This window comes from Peromyscus maniculatus, chromosome 8, assembly GCF_049852395.1.
Source record: "Peromyscus maniculatus bairdii isolate BWxNUB_F1_BW_parent chromosome 8, HU_Pman_BW_mat_3.1, whole genome shotgun sequence".
Lineage (NCBI taxonomy): Eukaryota > Metazoa > Chordata > Mammalia > Rodentia > Cricetidae > Peromyscus > Peromyscus maniculatus.
In genome coordinates, this window is record NC_134859.1 from 70,959,482 (window position 1) to 70,981,567 (window position 22,086).

At 39.0% G+C, this 22,086-nt stretch overlaps 1 protein-coding gene and 1 long non-coding RNA gene across 6 annotated transcripts in view; one reads left to right on the forward strand and one right to left on the reverse strand.

Moving 5' to 3' along the window:
• Acaca (acetyl-CoA carboxylase alpha) overlaps positions 1 to 22,086 on the forward strand; it is a 268,884-nt gene that overhangs the window by 83,229 nt on the left and 163,569 nt on the right. For all 5 annotated transcript variants that reach the window (XM_006983168.4, XM_006983169.4, XM_006983170.4 and 2 more), the window contains 6 exons: positions 5,049 to 5,158; positions 6,812 to 6,893; positions 7,962 to 8,060; positions 9,466 to 9,572; positions 14,874 to 14,984; positions 21,570 to 21,779. In XM_006983168.4, the coding sequence (XP_006983230.1) occupies positions 5,049 to 5,158; positions 6,812 to 6,893; positions 7,962 to 8,060; positions 9,466 to 9,572; positions 14,874 to 14,984; positions 21,570 to 21,779 (719 nt within the window). The remainder of the gene's footprint in view (positions 1 to 5,048; positions 5,159 to 6,811; positions 6,894 to 7,961; positions 8,061 to 9,465; positions 9,573 to 14,873; positions 14,985 to 21,569; positions 21,780 to 22,086) is intronic.
• LOC143266972 (uncharacterized) lies at positions 13,429 to 17,950 on the reverse strand. Its single transcript, XR_013041821.1, has 3 exons — positions 16,313 to 17,950; positions 14,796 to 16,111; positions 13,429 to 14,615 (listed from the first exon to the last, which is right to left on the reverse strand). It is a non-coding gene; the product is annotated as an uncharacterized LOC143266972 (long non-coding RNA).

A 22,086-nucleotide genomic window follows, 5' to 3' on the forward strand; every position in this document is an offset into this window, starting at 1 on the left:
CATGGACACCCCCTAACAACTGCCTGATTCTTGTGATGGTTTGAACATCTCATCACCTGTGCTGTATGCTCTTCTAGAAAGCAACAGGTCACAGATAGAACTGAAACAATAGGAAGGCTTACTATACCAATGATACAAGTTAATGAATTAGTATTATGAGTGAGTTTTACTTTTGATTTATGTCTAGTAGTTTTATTCAGTATAATTTATTTAACATAAAAGTCACCTTTCTAAAGTTTACACTTATGTGACTTTAAGTGAATTTACATAGTAGTATAATTATTTCAGTTTACAACATTTTTAAAAAATTAACAATTGTGAAAAAAATTTTAGATAGGAGCGTTGGTTATTAACATGAAAAGTGGCGTTTATCCTCTAAGACTGTAGGGGAGCAGACAAAATTGAGAGGTCAAGAAGGATGATAATAATTAGTTCATTGCATAATGTAAAGTGTGTGTGTGTGTGTGTGTGTGTGTGTGTGTGTGTGTGTGTGTGTGTGTATGTATGTATGCTGACTTCAAATTCTTAGCATTCCTCCGGCCTACCCTTCCAAATGCTGAGAGTACAGGGTGAGCCACCACATCCAAACCTCCTGTATCTTTAAATTTCTAGTACTTAATACAGGGTAAACAATCTATATGTGTGCTGCTTAGGGGAGAAATAATACAGAAACAAATGTCTCGTTCCCTCCCCTCCCCAGTGTTTACAATTAGTCACTGGTTTAGTCTAATATGTGGGGCAACTGATAAGAATTATTGTAGTTTGAGGAGTATTTTCTTTTTCTTCCTTTTTTCCGTTTTTTCCAGACAGGATTCCTCTCTGTGGCCCTGGCTGTCCTGGAACTCGCTTTGTAGACCAGGGTGGCCTCGAACTCAGAGATCTGCCTGCCTCTGTCTCCCAAGTGCTGGAGTTAAAGGCATGAGCCAGCGTCACCCAATGAGTGTTTTCTTAATTAATAGAGAATATATTCTAGAATAGTGCTACTGGTTGTAGTAGGAATTGATGGAAAAATCAAGGTCATAAGGTTAAAATGAGTTTTGTTTTGTTGGTTTCTTTTTTTTTTTTCTTTCTCTCTTTTTGAATTGTAAACTCAATAAACTTTTTTTTTTTTGGTTTTTCGAGACAGGGTTTCTCTGTGTAGCTTTGCGCCTTTCCTGGAGCTCACTTGGTAGCCCAGGCTGGCCTCGAACTCACAAAGATCCGCCTGCCTCTGCCTCCCGAGTGCTGGGATTAAAGGCGTGCGCCACCACCGCCCGGCCTTCAATAAACTTTTATTTAAGGGATTTTACATGTGATTCCTTCTCTGTTCATTGAGGTCACTCAAGTTCAAGATTTCTGAAAACCTTTTCTTAAAGAAGGGTGCTTAACCCAGTTATACTGTCAGACCATAGTTCTTTTATCTCTCCTTTAATTGAAGACACATACCCAGGACAGCTGCAGTTTTTTTTTTTTTTTTTTTTTTTTTTTACATTTCTTTTTATTATTTTGTAATTATCAGTGTGCGTGTGTTGTGGGGGATATGTTTGTGAGTTCAGTGCCCATAGAGGCCAGAAGATTGTGTCAGATCCCCTGGAACTAGAGTTAAAAGAGGTTGTGAGCCACCATGTAGGTGCTGGAAATCAAACCTGGGTCTTCAGCAAGAGCAGCCAATGCTCTTAAGCACTGAGCCATCTCTCCAGTCCCAACTTCAAAGTCTTGTACTGGGGGACTTCTGGCAATTTCTTCTAACAATTTACATTAGGAACTATTTTAAGGGAGATCTGCCTCTCACTTGCTGGTACCCCACATCTCTTAAGAATAAGTTCAGCTTGCCAGGCGTGGTAGCGCACGCCTTTAATCCAAGCACTCTGGAGGCAGAGGCAGGCAGATCTCTGTGAGTTTAAGGCCAGCCTGGGCTACAGAGTGAGTTCCAGGACAGGTTCCAAAGCTACACAGAGAAATCCTGTCTTGAAAAAAAAAAAAAAAAGTTCAGCTCATATTCACTCTTTTCATACCCAGAATGCTAATCTGTATGTAGGCTATGCCAGGGCTATATTGGAACAACAGACATCCATTTGCAGGTATCTTCAAGTCTGACATCATGTCTGAGACAAGCCTCATTATTGGCACTATCATCACTTTGAGCTATCTTATATGTATCAGAACTCATCAGTGGGGTCTGGGTTGTATAAGCGGATTACTTTTGCTCCTGTCTTCTGTGCCTATGTCAACCAGTTCCTCTCTTTTCTTTACTGTTTTCTTGGAGACAGAGATTCATGGATCCAGGCTGGCCTCACACTTGCTATGTAGAAGATGATTCTGGACTTTGGTTTCTCTGCCTCCCAAGTGCTGGGATTATAGACATGAACTACTAAGCCTTATTTATGTGCTGCGTAGGACCTAACCTAAAGTTTTAATGTGGCTAGGCCAACACTCAGCCAATTAAGTCACATCTCCTATCTTCTTTATTGTCCTTAATAACAATAATTGAAAGTTGATTTGTACAGAATCTTGAAATCTTTGAAATCTGGTTAGCTGACATCTATAATATTTTTGAAGTCTTTCTTATTCTGTGTGTATGTGTCTCTGTCTCTGTGTGTTGTATATGATATAGGTGAACAACTTTTTTTCTTTCTAGAGCTACTAATGTCTAGAAAAGATTAGGCCATAGTGGACAAGTTACATAGATTTGACTACATAAAAAATGTTATTTTGGGGGGCTAGAAAGATGGCCCAGCTCTTCCAGATAATTGGGTTTGATTCCCAGCATCCACATGGCAGCTAACAACTGTCTGTAACTCAAGTTCCAGAAGATCCAACACTCTTTTGGCTTCTAACGTCATTGCACACACATAGTGCACAGTGATAGATACAGGCAAAGCACCCATACACTTACAGCAAATACAACAAAAATCTCAATTTTAATTTTAATTACTATTTTGCACCTAAATTTTAATATGTTTAAGACAGATGATAATATGGGAAAGTACTGGCTTCAGTTTCTGCCTGTAATATAAGAGGAAAACATGCTTCCATACAAATGTGTGGAGATTATGATTAAGTAGTCCATAAAAGAAGACATAAGGCAAGTGTGGTGGCACAGGCTGTAGTCCCAGGTACTCAAGGCTGAGCTAAGAAACTTGCTTGATCCTAGGGACTGAAGGCCAGCATGGGTAGCTTAGGAAAACTCCCATCTCAAACACCAATCCATAAAATAAAATAAATTTAAAAGGAAAAAGGAGAAGATATAAAAAGAGTAATAAGCATGTGAAAAGAGATTCTGTGTCAGTTATAACCAGAGAAATGCAAATCAAAACAGTGGTAGATAGTGTCACAATTGAAAGAGATATATAATACAGGTGGAAGTATAAGCAATTCACTTTTTCCTATTTATTTACTGTGTATGCATCTGTGTGTGCGTGCCTGTGTGCATGTGTTGAGGTAGAGGAGTATATGGGTGTGTGTGTGTGTGTGTGTGTGTGTGTGTGTGTGTGTGTGTGTGTGAGAGAGAGAGAGAGAGAGAGAGAGAGAGAGAGAGAGAGAGAGAGAGAGAGAGAGAGAGAGAGAGAAAGAAACTGGTGGGATTCAATCCTCTTCTACTATGTGAGTGCCAGGGATCCAACTCAAGTTGTAAGGTTTCACAGCAAGTGCCTATATCCATCGAGCCTTTTTTTCACTCATATTGCTAATGAGAATATAAAAATGTAAATATCCTTTGACTTAATAGTTTTACTCGTAGGAACAGATCTCAGAGATACAATTGTACATTGATATAAGGATATGTAATACTTATAATTTTTAAGATTCATTTTACTTTATGTGTATGAGTGTTTTGCTGACATGCATGTAGGTATACCCAGTGTCCGTGGAGACCAGAAGAGAGCATTGGGTACCCAGGAAACTAGAGTTACAGATGGTTATGAGCTGCCGTGTATGTGATGGAACTTGAACCCAGGTCCTCTGCAGGAAAAACAAGTGGTCTTAACTGTTTAGCCATCACTCCAGCCCCTGGATATGATATATATTATCTTAATCATTTCTAAATTTTAAGTACTCTTATATTTCCATCAATAAGATAAGTGAATTATAAGACTACTGAAATATTAAGTATTCATTTAAAAATTATATTATATAAGGTTATATCTCATCAGAATGTGGAAGAGAGCCACAGTGTATTGTTAAAATGACCACAGTGTATTGCAGCAGTTCTCAACCTGTGGGTCATGACCCTTCTGGGGGGTCACATATCAGATACCTACTTTATGATTCATAGCAGTAACAAAATTACAGTTAAAGCTGGGAAGTGGTGGCACATGCCTTTAATCCCAGCACTTGGGAGGCAGAGGCAGGTGGATCTCTGTGAGTTCGAGGCCAGCCTGGGCTACAGAGTAAGTTTCAGGAAAGGCGCAAAGCTACACAGAGAAACCCTGTCTCAAAAAACAACAAAACAAAAAAAATTATAGTTATGAAGTAGCAACGAAATAATTTTATGGTTGGGGGTCACCACAGCATGAGGAACTATATTAGAGGGTCACAGCATTAGGAAGGTTGAGGACCACCAGGTTATTGTTATATGAGGTTACAGAGGTGCTAGAGCATGAGCTAGTTATCTCTGAGAGGGACAATGGATGATTTTGACTCGTTTTAAACATTTGAGGCAAGGTCTTACTCTGTAGCCCAGGCTGATGGTGAACTTGGCATTTTCTTTCCTCCACTTTGTGAATGCTGGAGTTGTAGCTGTGTGTCACCATATCCCCCTCACTCGACTTTGTAAAAACAGTGTTATTACTTCCTGAACGTGTTGTCTAACTCTTTGTAATTACCATGCTTCCCTCCTTTAGAAAACAAGCAAAAACTAACTTTATAGTGAAATGGTGAAAACTACTGCTTCAGGTGATTCCTAAATATGTGGTTCAAAATCAGAACCTCCAGTGAAGTGGTGTGGAAATGATCACATTAATGCCATGTATTCTGTGGTTACTGAGGATCGTCTGTCTTTACCATAGTTTTGTTATGTTATAAAAATTTAGAAGAAAAATTGTTTTCCTCATAAATTTGTTTGTTTTCAGAATACATTAAAATGGCAGATCACTATGTTCCAGTACCCGGAGGACCAAACAACAACAATTATGCAAATGTGGAATTAATTCTGGATATTGCTAAAAGGATCCCTGTACAAGTAAGAGTCTTTGAGGAACAAATCCACCCATTATACTTAGTCAAAAGTGTAGAACTTATACCCAGAGAACTTAAAGTCTCTTTTTGGAAAATTCTTTTTTTTTTTAACCTTTTTTTTAATGATGTATTTTTATTTTATTTTCACTGGTGTTTTGCTTGTCTGTGTCTCCTGGAACTGGAGTTACAGACAGTTGTGAGCTGTCATGTGGGTGCTGGGAATTGAACCCGGGTCCTCTGGAACAGCAGCCAGTGCTGTTTAACTAGAGAGCCGGCTCTCTAGCCCTTGAAAATTCTTAAATGTCTTTATATGAAATAATTAAAACAGATAAGAAAAGAAGACATGGAAAGGAAGGCATAGTTAAAAATAAACATAATAGAAATAGAATGTTTGGAAAGATCTTTCAGAGATTTTTTTTTCCTATTCCGTGCATCTCACTTCCAATCCATCCCAAGTAAGTACGAGACTATTTCCTGCAGAATATATTAACTCATATGGTGCTGTTCTAGATTATTTCTTTCTTTCATATTGTGTTGTGAAGTTTATAGTAAATTTCTTTTTCTTTCTCTCTCTCTCTCTCTCTCTCTTTCTTAAGTTATTTACCTCATATATAGTGTTCTGTATGCAGGAATGTCTGCATGCCAGAAGAGGGCACCAAATCTTATTATAGATGGACATGGTGGCTGGGAATTGAACTCAGGACCTCTCGAAGAGCAGGCAGCACTCTTAACCCCTGAGCCATCTCTCCAGCCCCTTTAGTGAATGAATATCTTAAAAACTAATGAGGAGAAAAAAAATCCTCTAGACCGGTGGTACTCAACCTTCTTAATGCTGTGACCCTTTAATACAGTCCCTCATGTTATGGTGATCCCCAACCATAAAATTATTTTTGTTGCTACTTCATAACTCTAATTTTGCTACAGTTATGAATTGTAATGTAAATATTTTATTGGTGTTTTCCAGTGGTCTTACATGACCCCTGTGAAAGGGTCTTTTGATCCAAAGGGGTTATGACCCACAGGTTGAGAACCACTGCTAGACTTAAGTGACCATGTTACCGCTAGATACGAAGGCTGAGGCTGAGTTGGGTGGCCAGAATGTGAAGATAGTCAAGATTTCTTTTCCTTCCTTCCTTCTGCCCTCCCTCCCACCTCCCTCTTTCCTTTCCATCCTTTTCTTTCTTACTTTTTTTTTTTTTTGAGACAGGGTTTCTCTGTGTAGCCCTGGCTGTCCAGAACTCACTCTGTAGACCAGGCTGTCCTTGAACTCCACCTTGAGATCCACCTGCCTCTGCCTCCTGAGTGCTGGGATTAAAGGCATGCGCTGCCATGCCTTGCTTTCAGGCTTTCTTTAGAAAGCTCTAGAGAGCCTACCTGAAGTGCTGTCAGTTGCATTTCCTAAAGAGCAAGACTGAGTAAATCTTTCTGATTCCACTTGGTTTTATGCTCTTGAAGGCTTTTGCCACAATCAACTGCTTATTGTTATTCTGTGGAAGGTTTGCCAGCAGTCAAGCATAGAAGTTGGATTAACCACTGGGCTGCTGTAGATGTTCTATCTCATCTAGAAGGGCTAGCCTGGATACTTACTGTATCCAGTAATACTGTAGTTTTCTTTGTATGACTTTTAAGAATGATTCATATCATTATTCTGTTGTAGGCAGTGTGGGCTGGCTGGGGTCATGCCTCTGAGAACCCCAAGCTTCCAGAGCTACTCTTAAAAAATGGCATCGCTTTCATGGGTAAGCCTTTGTGAAGTACACTGTTCCTGTAGTTCCTATGTTAATTTTGTCCATATTTTGTTGTCTTACTTTTGTTTTTAAATCAGTAAGCAAATCTTAGAGTGACCTTCTTTGTTTTTTTTTTTTTTCATTTCTTTCTTTTCTTTTTTGTTTTTTGTTTGTTTTTTTTGGTGGTTTTTTTTTTTTTTTTTGAGACCGGGTTTCTCTGTATTGTCCTGGATCTCGCTTTGTAGACCAGGCTGGCCTCGAACTCATAGAGATCCGCCTGCCTCTGCCTCCCGAGTGCTATGATTAAAGGCATGCATCATCAATACCTGGCTTACTTCTTCATTTCTCAAGTTGTTCTTTCATTTCATCTTGAAGATGCTTTTTGCTCCTGAGTCCTTTAATCTGATATATATATATATATCTGGTTTTGAAACATAGACTGTTTAAAAAGTTTTGCCATTATCATTAAGAAAACATGTAGAAGGAGGACATGGTTTTTTATAGTAAAAGTAACTGACTACTTAGGATACCCTAGCAGTGTCCTTAAATATGAATTAGTACCTTTGTATTTGAGTATATAATTTATATTCTCCCAGTGAGAGCTATTTCTTCTTGCTTTTCTACTCTTATCATGGCAGAAGGAAAAATGGAGGCTACATGGCCCCTCTACAATTCTTATGATACTTGGTAAGCATTATTAAGGGTGGAAAAAAAAAATATCTGTGTTAGGTTTCCTAAGATCAAATAGTTTATATTTCAGATGTAAACCTTAAAATTTTTCCAGCTTTATTTTAGGATATAGATTTAGAGAAATGACTTTGTTACTTGGTTAATGTAGATCATGATTTATAAAATTAGGTTGTTTTTTTTTCAGAAATTTAATGATAGAATTTATGAATTTTGAGCTGTATGCAACAAGTTTACTACATTGGATTCTAGAAACAATGCAAAGATGATTCAAAACATATGTCATGAGTGGGACAAGACTAATACAAAATAATTATAAGGCCAAATACATGTACCAGAAAAGAGGCAGAGGTGCTGCTGCTCAGGTTCCTTTCTTGTCTTGTTTTGTTTTAGGCCCTCCAAGCCAGGCTATGTGGGCTTTGGGGGATAAGATTGCATCTTCTATTGTGGCTCAAACTGCAGGCATCCCAACTCTTCCCTGGAGTGGCAGTGGTAAGAAACTATTTCTTGGTTTTTTGTTAATTTTTATATGTGTATGTGGTGTGGGTAGATACATAAGTGTTTTCATATGTATATGAGCATATGTGTGAGTGCAGAGTGGAGGCCCAAGTGTCAAAGGTCTTCCTTCACCATTCTCTGTTCACCCTCGTCATTTTTATCATATTTTAGCAATATATATTGAGTACTAGGTACAGATACTAAACTGAGATCTGGAATGATACAGGGACTTGATTTAGAGAAACTCTGGGACACATATTTGGCAGGGGTAGGGGTAGGTTTCAGATCTCAGAGTAGGCTGGGAGCATCCTCAGAGGCAGGCTTGTTAGGTGAAATTAGACATTAGCAGTGCTTAAGGAGTAACCTGGATGGCTATGAAGAACCTTGACCTCACTTCTTCAGATGTCTGCCTGCTGTTTTTTTCTGTAGATGCAGAAGATGAGGTCAGTAGTCCCCTTTCTCCCAAACATGCAGAGCGATAAAAAGAAAAATTGAGAATTGATTTATCCTTGCCAATTCTTGAGATTGTCATGTGAACTTTTTAAAACAAATAATAATAACTGCCCCTCCCTTTTTAATGCACTCACACACAGAGAACAAACACACTAAAACCTTGTAAAACTAGGAATGATGATTGTCTTAAGGCTGAACAGATTTGAACCCTTGTTCCTCTGGCTCTCTGGGGGATTGCCATATCCTCTCCAGACCTGCTGGGTCAAATAGTTTAAAAGGTTGAATTTGTTCCTGTCTGAATGGAGAGGCTATAGTGTTCCCCTTGGAGCTGAATGCAGCGACATTAAGGGAGCATGGAATCATGACTCTGCTGAGACCAATAAAACCGCCATTTCCGTTTCCAAAGGCTCATAAAGATTGAATTATTTCTCAGACCTCTGGCCCCAGAGCAGGCCTGAAAACATTGAAGGTATTTTGCCTGTGTGTTGCTGTGAGGAATCTGCCATGTTTCTCCCTTACCTTTCCTCTCTTCTTTCCACTTTTCCTCTCCTCCCACCCCACCCCCAATCCTTGTGTTTTTGTAATTAGATCTTTGCCCACTCTCTTGACTTTTCTGGTCTAACAACCCCAAATGGTAGCCCATGCACTAGCTGAATACTATTATCTCCAATGACTGATCAATGTTTTACAGTATTCTTCTATCCCTCCACCTCCCATCTACCTTCAGTCTTTGGTAAATACAATAGCTTTTAAAAGAAGGTATCACAGAGCCAAGTGTGTGGAACATGTTTGTAATCCCTGCACTTGGGATGCAAAGGTGAAAGGATTGCAAGTTCAAGACCAGTCTCCAGTACATGTCAAGTGTCAGGCACATCGTTTTTGAGTGTGGACAGAACATTGAAACCAGCTCTCATTCATGATCTCCAGTCATTATCATCTATTGTAGGTCTTCGTGTGGACTGGCAAGAAAATGATTTTTCGAAACGCATCTTAAATGTTCCACAGGATCTGTATGAGAAAGGTTATGTAAAGGATGTGGATGATGGACTGCAGGTAAGTTACTGACTCCAGGAGTGGTCAGTTCTAGTTACAACTATGGGGATTTGGAGTCTGATTCATGACATACCGTTGTTTGTTTTTTACTTTTTTTGGGGGGGCCCGCCACCCAGCTCCCAAATAAATCACATATGGAGGCTTATTATTACTTAACTTGGCTTAGTTTCTAGCCAGTTTTCCTTACCTTAAATTATCCTGTCTACCTTTTGCCTCTGGGCTTTTTCCATTCTCTAACTTCTGTAAATTTTACTCCGTTGCTAGCTGGGTGGCTGGCCCCTGGAGTCTCCTTCTCCTTCTTTTACTCCTAGATCTTAGATCTCTTTTTCCAGATTTCTCCTTCTATTTATACTCTCTGCCTGCCAGTCCTGCCTATCCTTTCTCCTGTCTCACTATTGGCCAGTTCTTTATTAGACCATCAGTTGTTTTACACAGGCACAGTAACACAGCTTCACAGAGTTAAACCAAAATAACACACCTTAAAATATTCTAATACAGTTCCCCTTTTTGTCTAAAGGTTTTAACTTTAACATAGTATAACTACATAAAACCAAAACAGTTATCAAGTAAGAATTAATTTACAATATTCAGTCCATTTGTAGTTAGCATATTTAAGGAAAATAATGAATTATCTATCCTATCTTAGTGAATCCAAAATTTTATACCTACTTTATTTTCTATCATAACTAAGGAAAACTGCAACTGTAACTATTTAGTCTTTAACACCATCAAAGACCCAGAAAGGTGTAATATTATCTAAAAACAAGACATTTGGCTGCCCGGACAGTCACCCAAAGTTCCTTTGCAACATTGAGGCATCCATCTTCAGCCTATAGGCCTAGAGTATCTGGCAGACATTTTTATGGAGTAGGAATTTTGGACTTTCCTGCCTTGTTTTGGCAAAGTTCATCAGTCATTTTCCTCTGTGTCCTGAAGAATGTCTGGCAGACCCTTAAGTGAAGCAGAAATTTTGAAGACTGTCCTGCCTTGTTTAGGCAAATTTCAACTGTTCTTTTCCTTGTATGTCCTGCATGTCCAGTCTGCATAGCACATTGTCGGCAGTCAAAGGCAAGAACAGTTTCTTTGCCTAGTGGTTAACCTTGCCACAATGAAACCAAACTCCATAAGGAATTTCTTCAGTGCCCATCATCTTCTCTGAAGTAAACTGATGCTGCCAGGAGCAGATGTGTCTCATTGTCATGAAAAGGCCTAAGTTAACAAAACATTTTTTTTTTTTTTTTTTTGGTTTTTCGAGACAGGGTTTCTCTGTGTAGCTTTGCGCCTTTCCTGGGACTCACTTGGTAGCCCAGGCTGACCTCGAACTCACAGAGATCCGTCTGGCTCTGCCTCCCGAGTGCTGGGATTAAAGGCGTGTGCCACCACCGCCCAGCAACAAAACATTTTAAATGACATATATTCTGTACTTCTTTGAAAGGTTTGAAGACCATGTATCTGTTTAAAATATATCTATTTAACCTAGAAAACATACCTAACATATCTACAAATTGGATTGTTATGAATGACTAACTACTGACCTATATTTCTTGATTGTCCTATATAGATTATAATAATAGCTTTCAAAAACTTAGAACCTTACCTTACATTTTTAAATAAACTGCATAGGTACAATACCTTAACCAAGAGTAGAAACATGGGGCTAGAGAGATGGCTCAGAGGTTAAGAGCACTGGCTGCTCTTCCAGAGGTCCTGAGTTCAATTCCCAGCAACCACATGGTGGCTCACAACTATCTATAATGAGATCTGATGCACTCTTCTGACTTGCAGGTATACATGCAAGCAGAATACTGTATACATAATAAATAAATTTTTAAAAAAAGAGTAGAAACACATATACAATATATGGTAACAAAAACAACCTTAAATTTGCATCAGTATACAAAATCCTTTAGATGAGAGTAGAAACATGTATATAGTGTAACAAAAATAACTTTAAATTTGTATCAGCATTCTATATCTTCCCAAATGATAACAAACTCCTTTTTTTTAAACAAGAGTAGAAACTTATATACAATGTAACAAAAATCATTTTAAATTTGCATCAATATTCTATATTCCTCTAAATGATAGCAAACATCCATACCTCACCAAATAACCAACAGCCACCCACACTCCTAAATTCATGGGAATGTGAACATAGTTTCTCTATACTTCTGTCTGCTGTCTGTGGGAGAAGTACCTTTAGTGTCCCATAGAGAAAATTTGAGATAATGGCCAAGTCCTGGGAAGACCAGCAGTAAACTTTGCTGATAGATATCACCTGTCAAGGTTCAAGAGGTCTTGCCTGATCAAACCTGATCCATATTAACCCTTAAGAAATCCATAGCCTCTCATCTTATGTGGAAACAAAACTCTAAAGCATTTTTGATTTCCATTTGACAAATATATTTTTGACTTTTTAAAAGTTAAGGCATTCCTAAAGTACATAGGCTGATTTATTTCAACAGTCCTTCTTTCAACTCCAGATCTCTTTGCAGCTATCCTTTGTTTTTCAACAATCAAAAAATTCAAAATCAACACAATAATATACAAGATCTGTGTATTTCCCATCTTACTTGGCTTTTTTCTTTTATATTATTTTTATTCTCTTTAAAGAATTTATTATTTCTTAACTATTTCTTTCTATAACTGTCCATCCCCTTTTTCTTTCTTTCTTAAGCCTCTGTACATTGTAAAACACACTGGAACCTGTTTAAAGGTTTTTCCGTCTGGATTTTTTACTGTGTATCTTTTAGCCTTTTTTGACTGCATGAGCAAACTTTTAAACTGATAAGGTACACCTGGATTCTCTTCATGCACGGCTCTCAGCTGGCTGTGCCTGCTTCTCCGGTTGTAAAAACCAAGCATGAAACTCGTGGCCGGGAGATTTTTATGGGATGAATGGAGAACTAGTCTCCTCCCTCATTCTCTTAACTGGCAGTGCTAAATAACCAGACTTCTCCATAGAGACAGCTTTTATCATTCAGCTTATTACATGGCTGAGAGCTCACAAAGAACATGTGTTCAGTGTTGTTTGCTGATTTCAGAGGAAGAGGTTGAACAAGCATGCTCAGTTTCTCTTTCCAAATTGGCCAGTCAATTAACTTTTCCCTTTGAGGAGGAGTGAAGGAGTGAGCCAAGAGAGGCTGATAGTATGATCGCTCATAATTATTATTCATTTCTGTAGAAATGGGACCCCATCATTGCCGTTTATTGACTCACAGTTCCCTCCTGTGTTTCTCTTTCACTTGTGAACTAGTTGGAAGCCTCATTTATGCCTCTTGGTAGATGAAGCAAGAGGCATCTTAGGAAGATACACTATTTTAGTCTGGCTTGAATACTGTTAATTCAGGAAGATGTTGAACAGTCAGTTGAGTTCACTCTGTTGTTTGTAGTTCAAGTTAATCATCCTGTGATTTAACCAAGGCTCTACTTGAGTCTATAACCAATGTAATGAGAGCTTTAGTACCGTCACCTAGCCACTATCTAATGCTGAGACTATGAGAAGTCATTGGGAACACATGCTGAAAATTAGTCGTCTGACTGATTTTGATAATATTTTGAGATTTTGTTACTTTTATCTTTTATAAATCATAGGATCAGAGGGCTGGAGATTTGGCTCAGTGGTTAATAGCACTTGTTGCCAAGGACCTGGGTTCAATAACCAGCACCCACATAGAGGGCTCACTGCCTCCTTGGGCACCAGCCTTGCATGTGGTACACAGAGGTACAAGCAGGAAAAATACTCATACACATAAAATAATTAAAAACTTAATCACCAGGTAGTGGTGGTGCACACCTTTAATCCCAGCACTTGGGAGGCAAAGGTAGGCGTATCTCTGAGCTCGAGGCCAGCCCGGGCTACAGAGTGAGTTCTAAGAAAGGCTCCAAAGCCACACAGAGAAACTCTCGTCTCAAACTGTTCCCCCACTCCCCCAAGACAAACAAACAAACAAACAAACAAAAACCTGGAAACAAACAAACAAAAGGACAGAGTCAGAAAAAAAAATCTGGATGCTTGGAAGTTCTGACTTACCAAATCTTATATCTGTGTGGTTTGAAGCTATGCCAAAACTGTCACCTTATATCAAGTGAAGTACTTAAGTCTTTAAAAGTTATTGGGAGCTGGGCGGTGGTGGCATATACCTTTAACCCCAGCACTCAAGAGCTAGAGACCAACTGAACAGAGAGTTCCAGGACAAGCCAGCCGGGGCTCTGTAGAGAGACTCTGCCTAGAAAAACAAAACAAAGCAAGAAGTTAGTGGGGCTGTCAAGATGGTTCAGTGGCATGAACACCCGACAGCCTGAGTCCAGAGTTTCCAGAACCCGTGTAAAAGCCTGACACAGGAAGTAGTACATTCGTCTGTGGTTGCAGCACACCCTCTAGGGAGATGCAGAGACAGGGCACACTATCAGAAGAACCTTGAGGGTGAGCCAGTGTGGCGTATGAAGCTGTGGAGAAGAGACCCTCTTTAAAATAAAGTAGAGGCAAGGACTACCACTGCTAAAGATCCCAATAATACATGGAGACAACTTTAGTTACATGTATATGTGTGCAGGTACCCTTGGAGGCCAGAAGAGGGTGTCAGATCTTCTGGAGCTGGAGTTGCAGGCTCTTGTGAGCTGCCTAGTGTGGGTGCAGGAAACTGAAGTTGGGTCCTCTGGAAGAGCAGCAAACTCTCTTAATCACTGAGCCATTTCTCTAATCTTTGAAGACTATTTCCTTTTTAAAAAAATATTTTATTTTTTTGAGACAGGGTCTCTTTACATAGCCCTGGCTGTCTTGCTTTGCCCCCTGAGTGTTGGGATCAGAAGCATCTGCCACCATGCCTGACTAGTGACCATATTCTCCTTTCCCTCTCCCCTCCCTCCCTCTCTCTTTTTCTTTCTGGTTTTGTTTTGAGACAAAGTCTCTCTATGTAGCCCTAGCTGTCCCAGAATTCTCTGTGTAGACCAGGCTAGCCTTGAACTCAAAGAGATCTGCCTGCCTCTGCCCATGAGTGCTGGGATTAAAGGCGTGCGCCATTATGCCTAGCTCTTTAATGACTGCATTTCTTTTTTTTTTTTTTTTGGTTTTTTCGAGACAGGGTTTCTCTGTGTAGCTTTGCGCCTTTCCTGGAGCTCACTTGGTAGCCCAGGCTGGCCTCGAACTCACAAAGATCCGCCTGGCTCTGCCTCCCGAGTGCTGGGATTAAAGGCGTGCGCCACCACACCCGGCTTAATGACTGCATTTCTAAATGAAGAAAATACCAATTCTCTTTCTCTATTAACATGACTCTTCCATTTTTCTCCTTTTTCTTGAAGGCAGCGGAGGAAGTTGGTTATCCAGTAATGATCAAGGCCTCGGAGGGAGGAGGAGGGAAGGGAATCAGAAAAGTTAACAATGCAGATGACTTCCCTAACCTATTCAGACAGGTAGAGTACAAGTTGTTTTTCTTGTTTGATTTACCATGTATATTAGAGATAAGTGATTTAACTTACACTGTAATTTAGATATACAGAAAATGTTGAGTTTTGATTTTTATGTGTATGTAATCTAAGCTTTGTCTATAGCCTTTATCTGATTATTCATAGAAGTGGAGGGAATTAATGAACTATCTAATTCAATGAAAATTCTATTCAATTATGTACTTCAAGCACTAGTTTTTCTTATATAGAAGATAGATCTTCTCCACATGGTGTGTGTGGCTCACAGTATCTCATGATGGTAAGAGACAATGTCATTCTACATTCTTGGCTCTTGTTTTGACATTGTAGGTAAGTGTGTGGTACAGTGGGATGATACGCATCTGTTTGCCCTTATGTTGGCCAAATGCTGTGCTCTCAGATAGGCTTTTCCCTGCTTAATGTGAAGTTGGCTGAGGCCCTTGAGTTTCTCCTGTTGTCTGTCATGTTTATCAGTAGCCCACACCCTCGCCTGTGCTGTGTGGCCATCACACCCTGGCACAGGACCCTCATGGTAGGCCCTCAGTATGTGTGGACTGGGTGCCTCGGAGTGTTTCTCTTGGCTTTACCCTTGCTTGATGAGGCCATACTCTAGTTAAGTTGTAAAAGGGAGGCAAAATTCTTTTTTGTTCCACCCTAAGCGTTCCCTTCACATGTTTGTTTCCTTTGTTACTTTTTTCTCTTTTCTTTTACCAAAACTCAAGAAAAGATGTGACAGAAAAAAGAAAATTAAGAGACAGGTATTATTACCTTGTCATGTTGCTAGCACTTTTTCTTATACCTTATACCATCCTGTTGTGTGTATGCCCCTACTTATCTTTGTTCACCCCACTTCCTTTGTAAAAACCATTCAGTGGCAAATTTCTTGCTTAGTTGTCAAGAGGTAAGAGGAAAAGCTATAATTTGATAAATGAAATTATAAAAGTATTGTCTTACTACATTTTAGTTTGAACGCCAGAAGTTTAATATCACCTGTTTTCATTATATTCCTTTTGTAAAGTTTAATTTTGTAGGTAGATTAATGGAGTTCAGGGAAAAAAGGCTTGCTCTCCTAATGTAAAAGCATTTTAATTAAAGATAACACAGATATTTCATAACTACTTCTTTTTTTTTTTTTTTTTTTTTTTTTTTTTTTTTTTTTTGGTTTTTTCGAGACAGGGTTTCTCTGTGTAGCTTTGCGCCTTTCCTGGAGCTCACTTGGTAGCCCAGGCTGGCCTCGAACTCACTTAGATCCGCCTGGCTCAGCCTCCCGAGTGCTGGGATTAAAGGCGTGCGCCACCACGCCCGGCATTCATAACTACTTCTTAGCTTGGAATTGAGTATGTGAAGACTGTAGAACACTAAGAATTTGTTTAGTGTGAAAGTCCTTAATTTCTAATAATGGATAGCTAAATTAATCTTTCCATTCAGAAGCAACTAAAAATGCAGAGTCATGGTGCTGCTTTCATAGTTTAGTTGGTAGAATGCTTGTTTTTCCATGCAGGATGCCTTAGTTTCAAGCTGATATTATAAGCTGTTTTGGTGGTGCATGCCTGTGTTCTCATATACAATCATGTATACATACATACGTATACACAAAAATAGGAGGTGTAAGCAGATGAGATTAAACATGCTCGGGATGGTATGGCCATAGAGAGCAGGAGGATCAGAAATAAAGGTCGTTCTTAATTTAGCTATATATTGTAGGGAACAAAAAAGGAAAACTGGATTAGATTTTTTTTTTTCTTTAAAGCCTGTTAAGAGATTGAAAGCTTTACAAGATGGTAAAGAATTATAAGAGGCTGGGTGGTGGTGATGCATGGATCTCTGTGAGTTTGAGGCCAGCCTGGTCTATAGAGGGAGTTCTAGGACAGCCAAAGCTACACAGAGAAACCCTCTCCTCAAAAAACAAACAAACAAACCAAAAAAGAATTAAAAGAAACAAACTCAGAGGTGAGCCTGGGAGTTGAAGACATTGTTTTGTTTTTTTTATTTTTTTCTTCCTTCACAGAGACATCTTCTAGTTTAAGGTAAAACAACTAACTGGGCACGGCAGCTCACATACCTAATACCAGCACTCAGGAGTGTGAAGCTTATTAAGTTTAAGGGCAGCCCCTTGTCTACATGGTAAGAACCTGCCTCAGAAAAACAAAAAAACACACAAAAAACCAGCCCCTTCCCCAAGGAGGAAGAAGAAAAAACTACAAAACTGGTTCAACAAGACGAAGAAGACAAAATTTAGACTTTAGAGATGGTTAATCGAACAAGTAGTTTTGGAGGCCTCAAGGACTCTTACATTTTATATTGGAATCCTGAAGGATTGTACCACAGGAGAAAGAGTAAACCAGAAATAGGCCAACCCTTATAGGGACTAAATCTCAGATTCAAAGCACTCACGTTGATTCAGGTATTATGTTTACAATTGCCAATGCTCCTGTCCATCTGCATGCATAAAGCAAATGTCCATCCTCTCCAGAGAAGATTATATATAGAACTTCAAGTTAGTACTACTAATTTTTCCCATGTGTATATTAAACACCCAGTTAAAAGTAAGTAGGTATATAAGTTGCATGATTCAAAACCAAGAACAAACATCAGTGAAAACAGATCCAACAAATATTTAGATACTAGAGCTATCAGACAAGGGTTTTGGAGTAATTATGTCTAGTACATTTAAGAAAATTAAAGGCAAGGCTGAGAATTTGGGCAGAGAATTAGAAATCATAAACAAGAAACATTCTAGAACTGGAAATACAATAACTAAAATTAAGAAATCAGTATATGAATTAAATAACATGTTAAGATTGAAGGAAGAGGGGTTGGGGATTTAGCTGGGTGGTAGAGCGCTTGCCTAGCAAGCGCAAGGCCCTGGGTTCAATCATCAGCTCCCCCCACCAAAAAAAAAAATTGAAGGAAGAATCAGTCATTGAAATATAGAAGAAAATTTAGACTCAAGCATAAAGAGAGACAAAAAATTTAAAAAAAAATACAGAAAAGAGCAATACATTTAAGTTGCAAAGATGACCATGAAAATGCCTGTCTCTTCGCATATTTTTACTGAACAGTGTAAGATTGTGTCTCTTACCATCAAGTAGAGCAATCTTCTCTTTTACTCTTGGATTCCAGCTGGCCTTTTGACTTTTTTTTTGACCAACAGAAGGTAGTAGAAATGGTGTACAAGTTCTGAAGTTTATGTTTCAAGTGATTGTATAGTTTATACCTTTCCTTATTGGAATGAGTTCTCAACCGCCACATGAAGAACCCATTCTATACTACTAGAAAAAGAGAGACCGTATGAAGCAAAGTGGAAAACAGTCCTTCCAGCTGAGGCCTCTGAGTCCTGCTAGGTGACTGGTAGCACCACATTTGAACGTCAGTGAGACTTTGTTAGACTGTCAACCCCTAGTTGACTGTGAGATGGCAACAGTGCACAAGTGACAAGTTACTAGTTAAGTCTAGCTCAAAATACTGTCCCAAGTCACTAGTTGTTGTTTTTTCCTCCTCTTTGTTATTTTTAAGTTTGTTAGCTAGAGCTGTAGGTCAGTAATAGAATGCTTGTCTAGTATTCATTACATCTTAGATTCGATCCCTAGTACTGCCAAACAAACAAACACACGATTAATGGAGACTATTATCAATGCATCATTGACAGAGAAATTGATAGCAAAAGATATGCTACCACCATGAAAAACATTTGGCACTACCTTTAGGATTAGCTCATGGGTTAAATATGCTGAGAAGGATATTAATGACATTGTAGGAATAGTGAGCAAACTGTTAATGAAGCTAGAAAGTAATAAAGTGTTGTTAGTTGAATCTGGAAAAAAGATGACCCATGTTCTGAAATAGTGGAACACCTGGCAAAAAATTATCTGAGATAACTTAAAAGACAATGTTATTCAGCGCTGGAGAGATGACTTAGCTGTTCAGTTCCCAGCACTATTGGGTGACTCACAACTGCCTGTAATTCCAGCTCAAGGACATCTGATGCCTTCATTTGGCCTCTAAGGGCACTTGGACTCAAGTGTACATACCCTCACACAGACATACACAGAAATACATATAATTACATAATGATAATTAAAAAACTTAAAAAAGATAATGTAATTCATGAAATCATAAATCTGGTTAAGAAGATCTCAAAGTAAAATACTGAAAGTATCTATTAATGTTGAGTTACTGTAAAAGATGAGGGTTTGGAGTGTACTTCAATTGGTAGCATGCTTGTTTAGTATGCATGAAGCCCTGGGTTTGATTCCCAGCACCACATAACCTGAGCATGGTTGTATATGCCTGTAATCTCAGCACTAAGGGGAGTGAAGGAGGATCAGAATTTAAAGGTCATCCTCAGATACATATCAAGTTTGAAGCCAGTCTGGCAACATGAGATCCGTCTCAAAAGCAAAAGGGGCTGGAGAATGGCTCAGCAGTTAAGAACACCGACTGCTTTTTCAGAGGATCCAGGTTTGATTCCCAGCACTTCCATGGTGGCTCACAACTAGTCCCAGCGTATCTGATGTCATTTGGCCTACTTGGGCCCCAGGCACATGTGTGATCCATAGACACAAATGCAAGCAAAACATCCATTCACATAAAATAGAATCACTAAAAATAAATAGATAAATAAGTTTCCGATGTTTGAGTAAAGGAAACCAACAATATATTCCCATTTGGATTTCAAGACTGCTGTGAAACCAGTGACCACTGAGTATCTCCAATCCTTTCCATTTGAACAAGAATATCCTTTGTAGTTCTTTCTCCAATCTCATCATTAAGTATTGGGGTTTAGGGCAGATAACTTGTCTTTTTAGTTCTCAGGTCTCTGGATGAAGAAAATGTAACTGAGGAGCTGTACTGAAGGGGACTCTTTTGTTTCTGGACATGAGTCATAAGAGCAATGAAGGTCAAGCCTGATGACATGATTGGATGAGACTTTGGGGGTCTTGGGAGGGGGTGAGTCTACCTTGCATGTGGCAGGTCTGTGAATTATTGTGGCCACAGGGTGGGCCATAGTACATTGTTTGCAGAAATGGCCACAATAACTCCCCCCTTTCCTCTATGTATACCCTTTGCAATGTGACTTTTACTGTTCTTCCCATGAAGAGGTGGTATATCTTTCCCCAGTCCTTGAATTGTAGCCATTTTTTGTGGCTTGCTTAGACAAATATTAGATGGCCAAAGTGACATACATATATTGGAGCGTAGACTTCAAGATGGCATGCAGCTTCTGCTCTCACCCCCTAAGAACATTATACTGAAGAAGCTTGGTCTGTGCTGTGTATGGTACTGAGAAGCCCATTGGAGGATGAGAGACCACATATAACAGAAACGAGCACATTCAGTTGAAGCTGTCTATACTTACCAGCCAACCGTCAGCACAAGTCAGCAGATTCGTGAAAGAGGCCACTTGAGCCACCAGATGATATTCACATGATTGCAAGAAGCAGAAGAACTGTACAGCTGAGCGTCATGAGCAAGAAAATGGTTGACATTTTCAGCAGGTCACTGAGTTTTGAAGTAACTTCTGCAGCTAGCAAACTGAAGTAGAAAAGCTAGTTCTCTAGTGTTATGCACTTTAAGACTCAGATATGAGGAAGAGAATAAAGCAAAACAATGGTTGAAGAAATGGAGCAGAAAGCAGAAAAGATAATGTCTAAGAATTTTCTCAAACTAATAAAAGCTGCCAAGCACAAATAACAAAACTCTGAGTCTCAAACATTGGTGAATACAAAGAAAACCACATCTAAGCTTACGAGTAAATCTGCCACCTGCCTCCACTCCAAACACACACAAAAGGAAAAGAAAGGAAGGAAGAAAGAAAGGAAAGAAGAAAAGACATATACACAATCTGAAAGCTGTTGGAGCAAAAGGATTACTTGAAAAAGGCTAAGAAGATTAACAGTTGAGTCAGCCATGGTGGCACACAGCTTTAATCCCTGTGCTAGAGACACAGAAGCAGGTGGATCTCTGTGAGTTCTAGACCATCCAGGGCTACATAGTGAGATCCTAGGGGGAGAAAAGAGGAGGAAGAAGAAGAAGAAGGATGATCAACAGTTGAAATCTCAGTAGACATCCTAGAAACCAGAAAACATTGGGATATCTTTGAAGTGCTGACAAAAATTAATTGGTAATTTAAGATTTTTGTACCCACTGATAGTGTTTCTCAGAACTCAAGGTGGAAGACTTTTGACTTCAGCACCATCATGTGATATAATGTAAATTAGGAAATCATCTACTTAGAAACAATCTACATGTGACTGTCTTTTGAGTAGATGGCAATATTTTTGCCCTGTTGTGGGATTTGTGTATATGTGTATTTTCAAGTACTTTGTTTGCCCTTTTAACATACTGGATGTTTTATGTTTTCATATTCATTCCTTAATACTGGTGATATAGCTAAGAATGCAGCATGTTAAAGATAGACAAAGGCATGGACTGTATTTCTTCTGTTCTGTGTGCCTACTGTTAATGTAGTCCTGGAAACTTTTAGACGTCTGCTTATTGAAAGCAAATCAACTTTTCAATATTGAAAAAAGTCTGTATTACTTAAGAATTTTGCTTCCTTTTCAAATACAGGTTCAAGCTGAAGTACCTGGATCACCTATATTTGTAATGAGACTAGCAAAGCAATCTCGTCATTTGGAGGTCCAGATTCTAGCAGATCAGTACGGCAATGCCATTTCTTTGTTTGGCCGTGACTGCTCTGTACAGCGCAGGCATCAGAAGATCATTGAAGAAGCTCCTGCTGCTATTGCTACCCCAGCAGTATTTGAACACATGGAACAGGTGTGTCTATATTAAATACTTTCATTGCTATTTTCCTATATAGAGACATATCTCCCTCAGCTCATACACTATTATGGGAATGGAAGAAATGTAAGCAATGATTCTAGATAATGGATACTATTTCTTCCTTTTCCTGGAGGAACATACTCTGATGTTGTTCTCCTAGAAAAATTGTCAAGAAACTTACCAAAGTCTAAAAATAGTTAATACTAAAAACCAAAACAACCCCAAAACAAAAACAAACAAACAAACAAAAAAACCCCTGATATTTTGAATAAGATAAATAAGAAACAAGTTGGGACTTTTA